At 39.4% G+C, this 16065-nt stretch overlaps 1 protein-coding gene across 1 annotated transcript in view; it reads right to left on the reverse strand.

The window, feature by feature from the left end:
• Positions 1 to 16065, reverse strand: part of EPS15 (epidermal growth factor receptor pathway substrate 15) — a 191869-nt gene that overhangs the window by 19584 nt on the left and 156220 nt on the right. Inside the window, exons 22-23 of the mRNA XM_042781661.1 lie at positions 2891 to 2902; positions 108 to 125 (exon numbers count right to left, since the gene is read on the reverse strand). Of these exons, the coding sequence (XP_042637595.1) occupies positions 108 to 125; positions 2891 to 2902 (30 nt within the window). The remainder of the gene's footprint in view (positions 1 to 107; positions 126 to 2890; positions 2903 to 16065) is intronic.

A 16065-nucleotide genomic window follows, 5' to 3' on the forward strand; every position in this document is an offset into this window, starting at 1 on the left:
TTTTTGAATAACTGCCTCTTGGTCTATGTACAGACTCTGTATGAGCACCATTAAGTGTTTTGGAATTCCCAATTCTTCACAATCATGTAATTTGTTATGATCCACACAGTCGAATACCTTTGCATCTCCAATAAAACAGCCAAACATCTTTCTGGTATTCTCTGCTTTCAGCCAAGATCCATTTGACATCAACAATGATAAACCTAGTTCTATGTCCTCTTGTGAATCTAGCTGGAATTTCTGGCAGTTCCCTGTCAATACACTGCTGCAACCATTTTTGAATTATTTTCAGCAAAATTTTACTTATGTGTGGTATTAATGATATCGTTTGATAATTTCCACATTCTGTTGGATCACCTTTCTTTGGAATGGGTACAAACATGGATCTCTTCTAGTCAGTTGAGCTGTATTCCAAATTTCTTGGCAAAGACGAGTAAGTGCCTCCAGTGAGGCATCAGTCTGTTGAAACATCTCAAAAGGTATTTTGTCAATTCCCAGAGCCTTGTTTTTCACCAATTCCTCCACTGCAGCTTTGAATTCTTCCTTCAACACTACTGGTTCTTGATCATATGCCACCTCCTGAAATAGATGAACATCAGCCAATTGTTTTTTGTACAGTGACTTTGTGTATTCCTTCCATCTTCTTTTGATGTTTTCTGCATCGATCAATATACTGTCCACAGAATCCTTCAATATTCCAACTTGAGGCTTGAAGTTTTTCTTCAGTTTTTTCAGCCTGAGAAATGCTGAGCATGTTCTTCCCTTTTGATTTTCTAACTCCAGGTCTTTTCATATTTCATTGTAATACTTTTTCTTGAGCTGCTCTTTGAAATCTTCTGTTCAACTCCCTTATGTCATCATTTCTTTCATTAGTTTTAGCGGCTTTCCCTTCAAAAGCAAGTTTCAGGGTCTCTTCCCACTACCATCGAGTTGATTCTGACTCACAGAGACCCTATGAGGCAGAGTAGAACGCCCCATAGGGTTTCCAAGACTGTAATCTTTACTGAAGCATACTGCGTCATCTTTCTCCTGTGAAGTGGCTGGTGGATTCAAGCCACCAACATTTTATTTAGCAGCCAAATGTTTTAAGCACTGCACCAAGAGTGCTCCTTAACTGTGGATACAATAGGGAGCAAAAACCAAACACGTTTCCTGCTTGTAAGCACTGCTCCACAGGTATGACATGTTACTGTTTCATCACAGCCCACTTACCCAGTGGGCTAACATTTTCACCTGCAATGAACAACTTTTCTGAGCGGGTTTCACCCATTCAGGAGTAAGGGCTACCAATAAAGTCAAAGAATGTTTGTAAGAATTGTGCATGAAACAGGAAGGTGGACAGAAACACAAGAAAGATTTGGAAATGAAGGAGGGGAAAGGGAATCGTGAAAGAGAAGGCAAGACAGACAGCAAGCAGAGGCACAGAAAAGTTCTGTCCCTATTCTACCTCTCTATGTCAAATCACGTTACAATAATAACGTGTCTACCCACTCATTTAAAAGTGTGTAAAGTGTGACTTTATCTCCAAAAATGAGTACATATACCATGTAAATCAACAGAAGAGGTGCTGTTGTTGTTATGTGCCATTGAGTTGGACTCAACTCACAGCAATCCCTCCTTGGTTTCCGCGGTGGTGTCACTACGGAAGTGGATTGCCCAATCCTCCTTCTGAGGAGTGGCTGGTGGGTTTAAACCACCAGCCATCTGGTTAGCAGTTCAAATACCATAGGCAGGCAGTCATAGGGTGAAAGAAGTGGGTAACAGGGTGGGAAGAGCTTATAAAAATCAGTCCTTTAGGGATGCATCAGTGACTTTCTCCAGAGGAGGCTGAGAAGCATAGAGTTAAAGAAAGTCCTACAGCTCTGGTTTACAAGACGATTTTTTTACTAATGCATGTCTACTTAGACCACAGCCCGGGGCCCAGCTTCATAATGGCTGCTATCTCAGGCTTTCCTTTCTTTTTCTTTTTCCTGCTATTCTTGATGCTGCAACAGCTAAGGTACAACCTAAGCAGGGCTCAGATGCTTTCCCGATTAGCAGAAGGACGACAAGGTTGAAAAGGAATTGGGCTCATTTCACTGAAGGGACTGAATAATCCGTTGCATGCTTTTTCTCTGCCCTCGCTCTGCTGCCTTTACAAGAAGTCAGAACACATAAGGCAACAGCGCTGAGTCAGGGCAGGTTTGAGTAAAATATTGTGAGGTGTATGTTGTGAAAGACAGTAATAAAAAACATGACATTGCTGTATGAAGAATATGTAAGCTTTAACTAGAAATTTTTCTATATCATCTCAAAAGAAAAAATGACCTATACAACACTGACCCAAACTGGAGAATGTATCCTGGATGAATGACCAAATATTTCTGCCCAAATTGGGGAATTAAGATGCGGGCAAGAACTTTCTCAGACAGTGATCATGGTTGATATGAAACAGATGCCTGTCCAGAAACTAGAAAGACCCATGGAGTGTGAACTTGTTCAGATCATGTGGGAGACATCTGCTGGGAAGTTCCAGAAATACTTGGAGGAGAACTCTGCAGGTGGCTTTCCTCCCTGTAGATGTACACAGGAGCTATGGACCTTGGGCCAGCAGAATCAGGCTTTAGATGCAAATTTGCCTTCATTAGCAACCTCCTGTCCCCCCAAATAAAAGCAATAGGTAATGGCACTTCGGAAAAATACATAAAATCATAAAAAAAGAAACTAAATCATCCGTTATCTTATTATCAGAAATAACTAATATTTTAGCATAACTTGCTCAATGGTCTTTTTTCCAGGTATTTTTTTCTCCCATATCTACATTACCCTGGCTAATGTCTTTTTGTGAAGATGCAAATGACAAAGGTACATGAACATCACCTTCACTCCCTTACCCTGATTTATTCATAGCACTCATCAGTAGCTGCCATATTATATATTTGTTTATTGCCAATCTTTCCCATACAAGCTCCATAAAGACAGGAACTTTGTTTTTTTCACTACTGTATCATCAAGGCCTAGAATAAAGTCTGGCAAGTAGGAAAAAGTCATACTTGTTGAAAATACTGAAAAAAAGGTGGGGGGATGACAGAAACCTTTATTAAGAGTTCTTCAAACGGGTATCATAACATTTCTTTCTTTCTTTTTTCCTCATAAAATTTCTTAAAGAAAACAAACGATAGTGTTTGTTGCCAATGACAAAATTCAAGCTATCAAGCAACAGTTAAAAACTATTCTGATGAGATGGATGGTGATATCAACAAATATGATTTTAAAGATATTATACAATAAAATGTATCAAGATTTCAAAAACCTGCATACCTCAGTGACCAATATGATCAAGGCATGTTGTTATAATAAAATCATGCATAGCTAAAAGATTCATTCAACATGTAAGACAGACCACTGGATTTTAATGTTAACAGAGTATGAAAAATCTGTTCTAAGGTTTTATATTCCATACTGTAACTAACTTTGAAGAAAAAAAAACTGGTGAATTTCGGCACAGTAGCAAAGAGGTGTATCTAGAATTATCTGAAAAGGTTATTAAAATACTCCTGTCTGTTCTATGTATCTGTACGAAGCTAGAAATTTATTTTTCATTTAATATATTTTAACCAAAACAACATAGTGCCGTAGACTGAACGCATTAAGTAGCTATGAGGATCCAGCTATCTTCTATTTAGCTAGATGTTAAAGAGCTTTGCAAAAACATGTAAAAGATGATACATTTCTCTGAATTTGTTTGTTTGGAAAACCGTTTTTTTTTTTTTTCTTTAAACATGTTATTTATGCTAATATGTAATGGATCTATTATTGTTTTTATATAAATTAAATGCTTTTAAAATTTCTCAGCTTTGTAAGTTCTAATACAGTAAATACAGATAGATATAACCCACATAAACAAAAGCTCTTTGGGGGCTTTTATAATTTCTAGGAATAAAAAACGGTCCTGAAATCAAAAAGCTGCTCTACTCAATGATCTCTAACATTACTCACAGCTGTAGTTGTTCAAATAATCTCTTCTTTCCTAATTATTTTGTTGGAACAAGAGCTCAGTAAGGCTCAAGGATGGAGTTATCTCCCCCATCTCCAAAGAGTTCTTTTATGAGCCATTTATAAGTTTCCTGATAAAATGCTTTCATTTCTTTATTCAGTGTTTTCCATTTCATTGCTTCCCCTATATGCCCTGTTCCCTTGTCCTTCTTCAAACGTTGTTTTCTGAGAATTTCTTAATTTTGTTATTTACCTAGCAGATCAGTAAGGCGCTCTGGTGGCTAACTAGAAAGGTCAGTGGTTCAAACCCACCAGCTGCTCCGTGGCAATCTACTTTCGTAAAGATTTACAGCCTTGCAAACCCAATGGGGGTTGCTATAAGTGAAAATAAATTTGGTGGCAGTGAGTTTTGTTCTGAATTTTTAGTAGATAAGTAGCGAGTCAGGATAATACAGTAGGAAGAGCAATGGACACAGATTCAGAAGCAAACTGATATGTGGGATGGCCCTTGGGCTCAGCTTCCCTTCCATGACACTAGGAAGTTAAGATCTTATATGAAATCTCAATACACAAAACCAGTAAGTGAGATTTTTTTATTACCCTAAATTCATTAAAGTTCAAATTTATTACATTTATTTATCATAATGACAAGAACAAGGTGAAGCAATTTTGATTAACACAAACATTTAAAGTCAGGAGTCCAACTTATTTCTGTACTTGTACTTGTTTTTCATTGCTCTATTTGAAAACCTAATTCACTCAGAAAAGTAGTTCTAAGATAGACATTTTAAAATAGAGGTCTTGCAATCCCAGAGTAGTTTAATTTTAAGTAAACTTTTCTTTAAGGTTTATACAAAAACAAATCGACAGCATTTTTAAAGAATGAGTGTGCATCACTTTTGTTAAAATTTGATTCGTAAAATGTAAGATTGCATGTACTTAATTAAGTACACTTAAAAAAATTTAAAGACATTTAAAAGAACCTGTGTCACCCCCACTCCAAGACTCATTGAGAAAATGAGGCAGAGGCAATATAACAAAATTGCTAAGAGCCTAGGCTCTCTAATAAGAAGACTTGAAACTGAGCTCTGCTACTTCTTAGCTATATTGTGACCTTGGGTAAATTACTTGACCTGAGACAGTTTCCTCATCTTTAAAGTAAAATAGTACCTATCTCATAACCACTGTAAAGATTAAGTGAGAAAAACGCACACACACACACACACACAAACTTTGGATTTATTTTTTGTATAGCTATCGAAAAAAAAGAAAAGCACATTTCCCTGAGTCTGTGGAAAGTCTGTGTAACACAGCCCCATTCAACTCTAAAGAGCTTTTGGTGCTAAGATTCTCATACACTTTGACGACAGCAGGTGACTCATTCATTCACTTTATTATATACCACACACAGTTTTCAGGTTCTTGGGATACATCAGTGAAAACAAAGATCCCAATTCCTTGTAGAGCTTAAGTTTTAGTGGGAAGAGATAAACAAGAGAAAAAGTCATTTACATAGTATGGGGGAAAGTAATAAGCAATGAGGAAACAAACAGTAGAGTAGGGTAAGGTGGGAGTGGTGGGCTGAGTGAGTGGCAGTAATTGTAAATTTAAAATAGGGTAGCCAGAATAAGCCTTGCTAAGAAAGAGAGGACAGTGGCTTGCTCCAGAGTCCTACCAGGGGAAGTGGTAAGAAGTTTCTGACTCTGGATATACAGTAAAACCTATGAAAGCTGGAACCTGTGTAAAGTGGAAAGCTATCAGATAAGGAAAACTCAACATTCTCCTCTAAAACAAGCAATAGAAAAGTAGTAAGACTGCACTCTGTCCAAGGAGGAAAACTTGCAAGACCCAAAAAAACAAGGCAGTCTGGTTGAGTTCCAGCTCTCACAGGTTTCACTGCAATTAGAAGACAGAGCCAGTAAGAATTCCTGATAAGAGTATGACAGAAAAAGAAGAATCAAGGTTTAAGGTCTGAGCAACTCTGAAGATGAAGGTGCCATGAACTAAGATGGGGAAGGATGCAAGAAAAGCCAGTTTGGGGAAGAAGAACAGGTGTCCAGTGTTTGATAAATCTATAGATACTCAAAACCAAAAAACCCAAACTCACTGCTGTTGACTCAATTCCGACTCATAGCAACCACCACTGGGTTTCCAAGGCTGTAACTCTTTATGGAAGCAGACTGCCCAATCTTTCTCCTGTGGAGCAGCTGGTGGGTTTATGTCACTGACCTTCTGGTTAGCAGCCAAATTCCTTAACCACTATACCACCAGAGCTCCTTCTAGATACTCAAGTAGATGTCAAATAGATAGTTAGATAGGAACCTGGAGTTTAGGAAAGAGATCTAGCTAGAGATGTAAATCAGCATATAGATAATATTTGAAGCCGCAAAATTGGATAATTACCCCAAGTACAGAGAAGAAACAAAGTCCAAGGACTATGCTCTGGGGTAACACAACAGTAAAACCAGAAAAACCCAACTCACTGCTGTCGAGTCAAATCTGACTCACAGTGAGCCTTCCTTGGGATTCCGAGGCGGTACCACTATGGAAGGAGACTGCCCAATCTTCCTTCACAGGAGTGGCTGGTGGGTTTGAACCACCAGCCTTCTGGTTAGTAGTCAAATGTCTTAGGCACTATGCCACCAGAGCTCACTGTAAGAAGCTGGGGAAAACAGGAAAATTTAGCAGAGAGACTGAAACTGAATGGCTGATGAGGTGGGAGGAAAACCAAAGACCTTGATGAGAGCAGTTCTGGTGGAGTAATAGAGGCAAAAGCCTGAAAGGGGGGAAAAGGAATTGGAGATGCAGATTCTTTCAAGGAGATTTCTTATAAAAGGCAGGGGGAGGGAAGGAGAAAGGATATAGTAAATGGGAGAGGAAATGGGGTCACAAGTAGTTTTTTTTAAAAAGATGGGAGAAAATAACACCACGTTTGTATGCTAATGGGAGTGATGGAGTAGAGACTGAAAAATTAATGATTTAGAGAGGAAGGAGAGGATACTGGAGTGATAACTTTGAATGAACAAGAAGGTACTGTATCTAGTGCACAAGTGAAGAGTTGGCTTTATATAGAAGCATCCATGAACTACTGATGGTAGCAAGTGGGGAAATGCAAACTACTGGTTCAAATGCTGTAGGTAGATAGATGAGTAGTGGTGGTGGTAGTAGGGTCTGTGGCAGCTGTCTTTTGAATGTTTTTTCTTTCTTTTTTTTTTTTTAGGGCAATAGGAAGAAGTTTATAAAAAGAGAGTGTAGAAATGTTAGGAGCTTGAAGTGAGAGGAGAAGGTATGAGATGGTTGTCCAGGAAGGTGGGAAAATGAATGGCTTTGTATATATAATATGACTGGTCACACTAAGGGCCAAACCAGGCAGTATGGCTTTTATTTTACAAACACTTTAACAGCACTATGTGCCTGGACTCTTCCAATACTTTAGAAATATTAACTTATTTAAACCCAACCTCCAAAATGCACTGCAACAGAGTTGATTCCAACTCATGAAGCCCCCTACTGGGTCTCCAAGGCTGTAAATCTTTATGGAAGTGGAGCCTCATCTTCCTCCTGTGGAACAGGTGGTGAATTTTAAATGCCAACTTTTTGGTTAGCAGCCACATGCCTTACCCACTATGCCACCAGAGCTACTTTTTTATGCTTCATTAAAAAATATTTGAGACAGATAAATTATTATGTCTATTTCACAGATGAGGCACATAAGTTTGGTTCCACAGCAGAAGACAGATGGGGCAGTCTGCTTCAATAAAGATTTGCAGACTTGGAAAGCCAAAGGGGGTCACTATGAATTGGAATCAACTTGATGGCAGTGAGTTTGCTTTTACTATATATGTTGTTGTAGTTATTATTAGGTGCCATCGAGTCGACTTCAACTCATAGTGACCCTGTGTACAATAGAATGAAACACTGCTCAGTCCTGTGCCAGCCTCACAATCCTTGCTATACCTGAGCTCATGGTTGCAGCCACTGTGTCAATCTATCTCGTTGAGGGCCTTCCCATTTTTTGTTGACCCTCCACTTCATCCTCCTCCAGGGAATGGTCCTTTCTGACAACATGACCAAAGTAGGTGAAATGAAGTCTGGCCATTCTTGCTTCCAAAGAGCATTCTGGCTGCACTTCTTCCAAGACAGATTTGTTTGTTCTTTTAGCAGTCCATGGTATTTTCAGTATTCTTCACCAACACAACTCAAAAGCATCAACTCTTCTCCAGTCTTCCCTATTCATTGTCCAGCTCTCACATGAGTATGAGGTGATTAAAAATACTATGGCTTGGGTTAGGTGCACCTTAGTCTTTAAGGAGACATCTTTGCTCTTCAGCACTTGAAAGAGTTCTTTTGCAGCAGATTTGCCCGGTGCCGTACATCATCTAGTGTCTTGACTGCTGCTTCCATTGGTGTTGAGTATGGAACCAAGTAATATGAAATCTTTAACAACGTCAATCTTTTCTCCATTATTTGTGATACTACTTATTGGTCCAGTTGTAAGGATTCTCATTTTCTTTATGTTGAGATGAAATTCATACTGCAGACTGAAGTCTTTAATCTTCATCAGTAAGTGCTTCAAGTCATCCTCACTTTCAGTAAGCAAAGCTGTGTCATCTGTGTATTCCAGGTTGTTAATCAGTCTTCCTCCAATCCTGATCCCATGTTCTTCTTCATATAGTCCAGCTTTTTGGATTATCTGTTCAGCATACAGATTGAGTAAGTATGATGAAAGGATACGAACCTGATGCACTCCCTTCCTGATTTTAAACCATGCAGTTTAAAATAACAATTTTTAAACCCTTGTTCTGTTCAAACGACAGCTTCCTGGTCTGTGTGCACGTTCCTGATGAGCACAATCAAGTGTTTTGGAATTCCCATTCTTCTCAATGTTATCCATAACTTGTTATGATCCACACAATAGAGTGCTTTTGCATTGTCAATAAAACACAAGTAAACATCTTTCTAGTATTCTTTGCTTTCAGCCAAGATCTATCTGACATCAGCAATGATATCCCTCTTTCCACATCCTCTTCTGCATCCAGCTTGCATTTCTGGAATTTCTCTGTCAATATACTGGTGTAACTTCAGCAAGATTTTACTTGAGTGTGATATTAATGATATTGTTCGATAATTTCCTCCACATTCTGTGGGTACACACATACACATACACGTATATACATATGGTTGTAGTTGAGAATATACCAAGGCTTTGAAATGGTTCATTCTGGTTTGCCTCTGCTGAGATTTTGCCTTTCTATCCTAGACACACTTAATCAGAATTTACAGTATATTCTATAGAAATGGTAGATTCTGATTCAGTGTATCTGGGATGGAAAGGCAAATTCTCAACAGGGGCTGAACTGGTATGAATTAGTACAAAGTTCTGAGATATACAACATAAAACATAAACCATATCAACAGTTTTCACATGTACCATTTAATGACAATGATTACATTCTTCAGGTTCTGTAACCACTCTTACCTTTCTTTTCTAAGTTATTCTTCCCCTATTAAACTAAATTTACCATCCCTGAGTTTTCTATCTTTCAAGTTGCTATTGTCCATTTGATCTCACATAGATACTTCTTAAAAGTATAATGCTCTTAAGCATAATGCCCCAGGCAGACATTTGTATACTGCTAAACTATTAGTCGAAGTTATCATTTCAGAAAGTAGCATATGATGGTACTGAAGGAAGAAGTCCAAACTGCACTGAGGGTACTGCTGAAAAACAAGGTTCTAGGAATTGACAGAATACCCATTGAGATGTTTCAACCAACAGGCGCAGCACTGGAGGTGCTCACTCATCTATGCTGAGACATTTGTGAGAAAGCTACCTGGCCAACCAGGTACAAGAGATCCATATTTGTGCCCATTCCAAAGAAAGGCGATCCAACAAAATACAGAAATTATTGAACAATATCATTAATATCACATGCAAGTAACATTTTGCTGAAAATAATTCAAAAATGGTTGCAACATTACATTAACACGGAACTGACAGGAATTCAAGCTGGATTCAGAAAAGATATAGAAGTAGGGTATCATTGCTGATAACAGATGGATGTTGTCTGAAAGCAGCAACTACCAGAAGAATGTTTATCTGTGTTTTATTGACTACGCAAAGGCATTCAACTGTGAAATGTAACAAATTATGGATAACACTGAGAAGAATGGGAATTCTGGAATGCTTAATTGTGCTCATGAGGAACCTGTACATAGACCAAGAGGTAGTCATTTGAACAGAAAAAAAGGGATGGTGCATGGTTTAAAATAAAAAAATGTGCATCAGGGTGGTATCCTCTTTACCATACTCATTCAATCTGTATGCTGAGCAAATAATCTGAGGAGATGGACTATATGTTGAAGAACATGGCATAAGGAACGGAGAAAGACTCATTAACAACATGACATGCAGATGACACAACCTTGCTTGCTGAAAGTGAAGAGGACCTGAGGTACTTACTGATAAAGATTAAAGACTACAGCCTTCAGTATGGATTACAATTCAACATAAAGCAAACAAAAATCCTCACAACTGGACTAGTAAACAGTATCGTGACAAGTGGAGAAAAGACTGAAGTTGTCAAGGATTTCATTTTACCTGGATCCACAATTAATGCCCATGGAAGCAGGAGTCAAGAAATTAAATGATATATTTCATTGGGCAAATCTGCTGCAAAAGACCTCTTTAAAGTGTTAAAAAGCAAAGGTGTCACTTTGAAGACACAGGTTCGCCTAACTCAAGCCATGGTATTTTCAACAGCTTCATATGCATGCAAAAGCTAGATAATGAATACTTCGACCAAAGAAGAATTGATGTACTTGGATTGTGGTGTTGGTAAAGTATATTGCATGTACCACGGACTGCCAGAACACACACTTCTGTCTTGGAGGAAGTACAGCTGGAACGCTCCTTAGAAGTGAGAATGGCCAGATTTTATCTCTTGTACTTTGGACATGTTATCAAGAGGGACCAGTCCCTGAGGAAAGACATCATGCTTGGTAGAGAGCCAGCATAAAAGAGAAAGACCCTCAATGAGATGGACTAACATAGTAGCTGCAATGATGGGCTCAAGTATGGCAATGATTCTGAGGATGGCACAGGACCAAGCAGTGTTCTGTGGTACACAAGGTCATTAAGAGTTGGAAATGACTCAAAGGCACCTAACAACAGAAACAACAAGCTATTAGTTTTAAGATTACAGGAGATATTCTTGGCTTAAGGTTTAAAGATTATCTCTGGGCAATAGTTTTAGGGGTTCATTCAACCTTCATGGCTCCAGGAATTCTATAGCCCATATCAAAAACCACACTCACTGCCATCATCAAGTCAATTCCAACTCACAGCAACCCCACTGGGTTTCCATGGCAGTAAATCTTCATGGAAGTAGATTGCCCAGTCTTTTTTCTGCTGAGTGGCTGGTGGGTTTGAACCAACAAACTTCAGGTTAGCAGTCTGATGCCTTAGGCACTGTGCTACCAGAGCTCCTCTGTAGTCCATGAGAGTTTGAAATTCTGTTTTGCATTTTCCTTTTGATCAGGATTCTTCGATGAAATCTTTGATCAAAATGTTCGGTAATGGTCTCATGGCAAAGGAAGCAGCTGTTAATGGAGGCAATTCACTACATACTCCAGAGACTATACACTCAACTGTTCTGTTTTTCTCCAATCAGGTTCAGTTGTACTGGTTCAAGAGAGGACTGGGCAGAGAACCAATTCAAATGTAAGGTGTTGCCAAACGAATATGACAGAGGGAGAGAGGGACAGGGGACAATCAGGAGTAAGAGAAAAGTTATGACAGGCCATAGATAAGAAGTGAGGGCATTATGTGGATGGAGAAGAGTAACAAATTTGTAAGATCAATGGATTGTAGGCCTTAGTGAGGTCAAAGGATTAATGTAGTCAGAATTGTAGAGGAAATGAGCTGTTCAAAGAGTAGGATGCATGCAATTAACATTATGGAGTGGTTTTACTAATGGGTCTTGCCCATGGGATGAGTGGCTAAGGTTGGATGAAGAACAAGATCACTGGAGAATTGTTCAAGGACATGAACAGACAAGGTACTTGAAACACCAGCTATTGAAATCACCAAGATTTAACAGGAGAAGAAATATTAAATAATATAATATTGATTCAAGCTATATGTCAATTCTAGACTTATGAACCTATATAATAAAACTATTTCTGTTCTTTAGTGAAAGAGTCAAAGAAACCTAAGCCTTACAATTAGATACATCTCATTTGAATGTGGATCCATCTACTACTGGTTCATTAACTTTGTGAAAATTGCTTCACATCCCTGTGCCTTACAATAAACGTAATGCCAATTATCTATCTAGTTGCTCTGAGAATTAAATGAGACAAAGTACATGAAAATGTTTAGTATACTGAGTATCAGAAATCTGGAAATTACTAAAATAAATGGTAGCTACTGTTGTTAGTACAATCAATAGCAATAATCTTAGTCTTCTCCCAGGCTTTATAGTCATTAACTCTAACATCTTATAAGAAATGAGCTTGGATCAGAGGGGGATCTACGTAAGAGATCTTGGATAGAGTGGAAAAACAATGTGGAACAAAACTCAAAATCATAAAAAAAAAAAAAAAAAAAAAAGGGGCCAAGTTTGCTGGTCTGACAGAGCCTGGTGGAACCCCTGAGCCTATGGCCCCTAGCTGCCTTATAGGTCTGGAATTGAACCCACTCCTGTGGCTTCCAGCCAAACAAAAGACAGGCATACAAGGTGAACATTTACATTAGGTACATATATTCCTTGGAGAGATCAATCATGGGAGGATAGAAGGGCTGTGTATATATAGGGAGAGAGCTCAGGGGGCAGGAGTGCATGGGAGGGAAGGACACAGGAGAGAGGTGGTTATGGGGAGGCTGTGGGAGCAGAGCTGCTGCATTACGGGAGATTATAGTCAATGTATGTGAACTGCTGTATGGAAGATGAATTTGCTGTGTAAACTTTCACCCAAATCACAATAAAATTAAAAAAAAAAAAAAAAAAAGAGCTTGAAACTAGAACTGAAAGAGAAGACCAGCGAAAACATTAGAAACCTCCTACAATTTAAACTCCAATCTACCACTTCAGCCTTAGCCCTCCTAGTCTTCTTTCTGCAAGCAAACTCTTATTTGCTTTTCCCTAAACATGTATGTAGTAGTTAAGGTTATGTGTCAACTTCACTGGGCCATGATTTTGAGTAGCTTGGCAGCTAGATGTACTTATTCCCCATGATGAGATTGGAGGTGGTATAATCACCTTCATGGTAGAATCTGCTGTGAGTAGTTAATTAGTTGAAGGGGAGTTGCCTTTGGAGTGTGGCTGCTTCCAATATATATAATGGAAAGGGTTCTCCATTTGGCTCATTCATCATCTCCAGTTTCTGGAACTGAACCAGTGCCCTGCCATACTGCCTGCTAGAAAGACAAGGAGGCCACATCTTCTGAACTCCTCTAACTGCACAAGAAGAAGATAGAATCACTATCAGTAGCCCAAGGCCCATTCCTGCAAGGCCAAACACGCTGCCTCCCTCCAGCCCTTACACCAACCATTCCTGTCGCAGCATCCAAAGCCTATCTGTCTGGTTCGATAATTCACTGCAGTGGCCACAAAGAACTCACAGATTATGGGGTTTATTAGGGAAGCACCAGGCTACAATTCAATTCAGGAACAACGTTCAGCCTCTCTCCCAGCCCGCCGTCTCTCACCCAACAGTCTCTCTGTCTCTCTCCCAGCAATGCGTGTCTCTCAGTGTTTCTTTCTCAGCAGTGCATGTCTCTCGGTGTCTCTTTCTCAGCAACACGTCTTCCTCAGCCAGAGGTCACAGAGAGACCTCTGCCTCTAGGAGGCCTCCTTTTGAGCCTAGCAGAGTGGCCAAATTAACCAATCATAACATGAGAATTCTAAGCACCTGAGAGAGAGCAGGAACCTCCCAGAACATCATTTTGTGCCACTCCTAACAGAAATACTCCAGGTAGACAACGTTAGCAATCAGGAGCCCCTCAGTTGCTTATGGCAAATTCCACCTTGGAGTTTACAAAGACTTATGGGTAGAAAAGCCACACTAAGAAATTTACTACACCACAGTCTGCCAATCTTTTTATTATTTTTTAAACTTTTTATTGTGATCTGGGTGAAATTTGACAAAGCAGATTTGTTTTACACTCAACAGTTCATACACGTTTTATGTCATGACACTGATTACAATCCCTGCAGTTTATAGCTCTCCTCCCACTTCCTCCCTGTGATTATCCTTCTTTCATTGTGTCCTTGCCTATGCATTCCTGCCTCCTTACCTTTCTCCCTGTGCAAATGCTGCCCTTTCTGCTCTCCCAAGGTTGATTGTTCTAAGGAGTGCATGCCCCTGGTGTAGTTGTTTGACTCAAAGGCCTATTATGTTCACTTGCCAATCTTGAGTTCGTCAGGCTCTGCAGCTGCGGGCGTCAAGAGAAGCCTCTAGCTTGCTCCAGTGGGCATGAAAGGCAGAGCTGAAGCCTAAGGTTGAAGGGGCTCTACCCAGAAACCAGAAAGTCTTTCCTCAGAGCCAGCACTCTGAATTTGGACTTCTAGTCTCCTAAACTATAAGTGAATAAATTTGTTTGTTAAAGCCATCCACCTGTGGTATTTCTGTTATAGCAACACTAGAGAACTAAGACAATGTCCTGTAAGTCCTGCCTCCATTCCTTCTTTAAGTTGCTCCCTTTGCTTCACATGATCTCTCTTCTCATATCTACTTGCTAATATCGTAGCCCACCCTACCAAGTTACACCATGTAACATCCTGAGTGATATATTAATTTGTCAGTTTGATAATCAGGATCTTAAAAAATCACATGCCTTTTAGGAACCTCACTTGCAATCATTTAAAATGTATGTTAGTATCAATACTGAGCACTATGTTAAATTTTGTTTTCTACGTATCTGTTTTCTACATTCCTCCTTTTCGCTATTCATGTCTGGGAAATGATTTCCAACCTGAAAACAAATAAGGCGCTCTGCTCAGCGAATTCTAAATTTATCTAAATCCAATGTCATTGTTTGCAATTTAAGAAATCCAAGTTGTAAAGGTATTTCTACTAATTGTTCTCTACCTCTATAATCCTCAGTTAGTCATTATTAGCAAATTTGTATACTGCACAATTCACACTATCATCTGGAAAAATAAGGCATTTTATTTTCAGCATGATGTTCAAGTATTTATATGATTGAGTCCATGTCCTTCCAATTCCCTACTCTCCCACACAACAGACAGTATGTTTGTCTTTATTTTTAAATGAATAGGGGGAAATAAGCAGAGCCACTTAGTTGGAATGCTTTTGAACACCATCAGATCCAGGTCTGATTCTTGGGCTGACCTGGTTTAAATCTACTAAACTGTACAATCTTGATCAAGTTACTTACCTGCTCTGGTTCTCAGTTTGCTGGTCCTTAAAATAAAATTACTTAAAAAGGCTATTAAAATAATAAATGAATGAAAACAATAAATACTATAAATAAAGTACGAAGGCTGGATATTGGAATAACATTTCACTTTTTGCTATGTTATTAACAGAACCTATTACTATCTGTGGGAGCTCTGGTAGCATAGTGCCTAAGGCACTTGACTGCTAACCAGAAGGCTGACAGTTCAAACCCACCAGCCACTCCTCGGAAGGAAGATGGGCCAATCTACTTCTGTAGTGATACTGCCTCGGAAATCCAAGAAGGGGTCCCTATGAGTTGGGGCCGACTCGATGGCACCTAACAACAACAACAAACATTACTACCTGTACCCAGGCGCTCTGGTGGCACAGTGTTTAACGTGTTCAGCTGTTAAGCAAAGGGTCAGCAAAAGGTCAAACCCACCAGCTTCTCCGTAGTAGAAAGAATGAGGCAGTCTGCTTCTGTGAGGATTTACAGCCTTGGGAACCCTATGGGGCAGGTCTGTTGTTGTTGTTATGTGCCATCGAGTCAGACCAGACTCATAGCGACCCTTCCTTGGGTTTCCGAGGCAGTGTCACTACGGAATTAGATTGCCCCATCTTCCTTCCGAGGAGTGGCTGGTGGGTTTGAACCACCAGCCTTTTGGTTAGCAGTCAGCTGCCTTA

This window comes from Orycteropus afer, unplaced genomic scaffold (genome assembly GCF_000298275.1).
Source record: "Orycteropus afer afer isolate SDZICR_OR568_19922 unplaced genomic scaffold, OryAfe1.0 scaffold00145, whole genome shotgun sequence".
Taxonomy (NCBI): Eukaryota; Metazoa; Chordata; class Mammalia; order Tubulidentata; family Orycteropodidae; genus Orycteropus; species Orycteropus afer.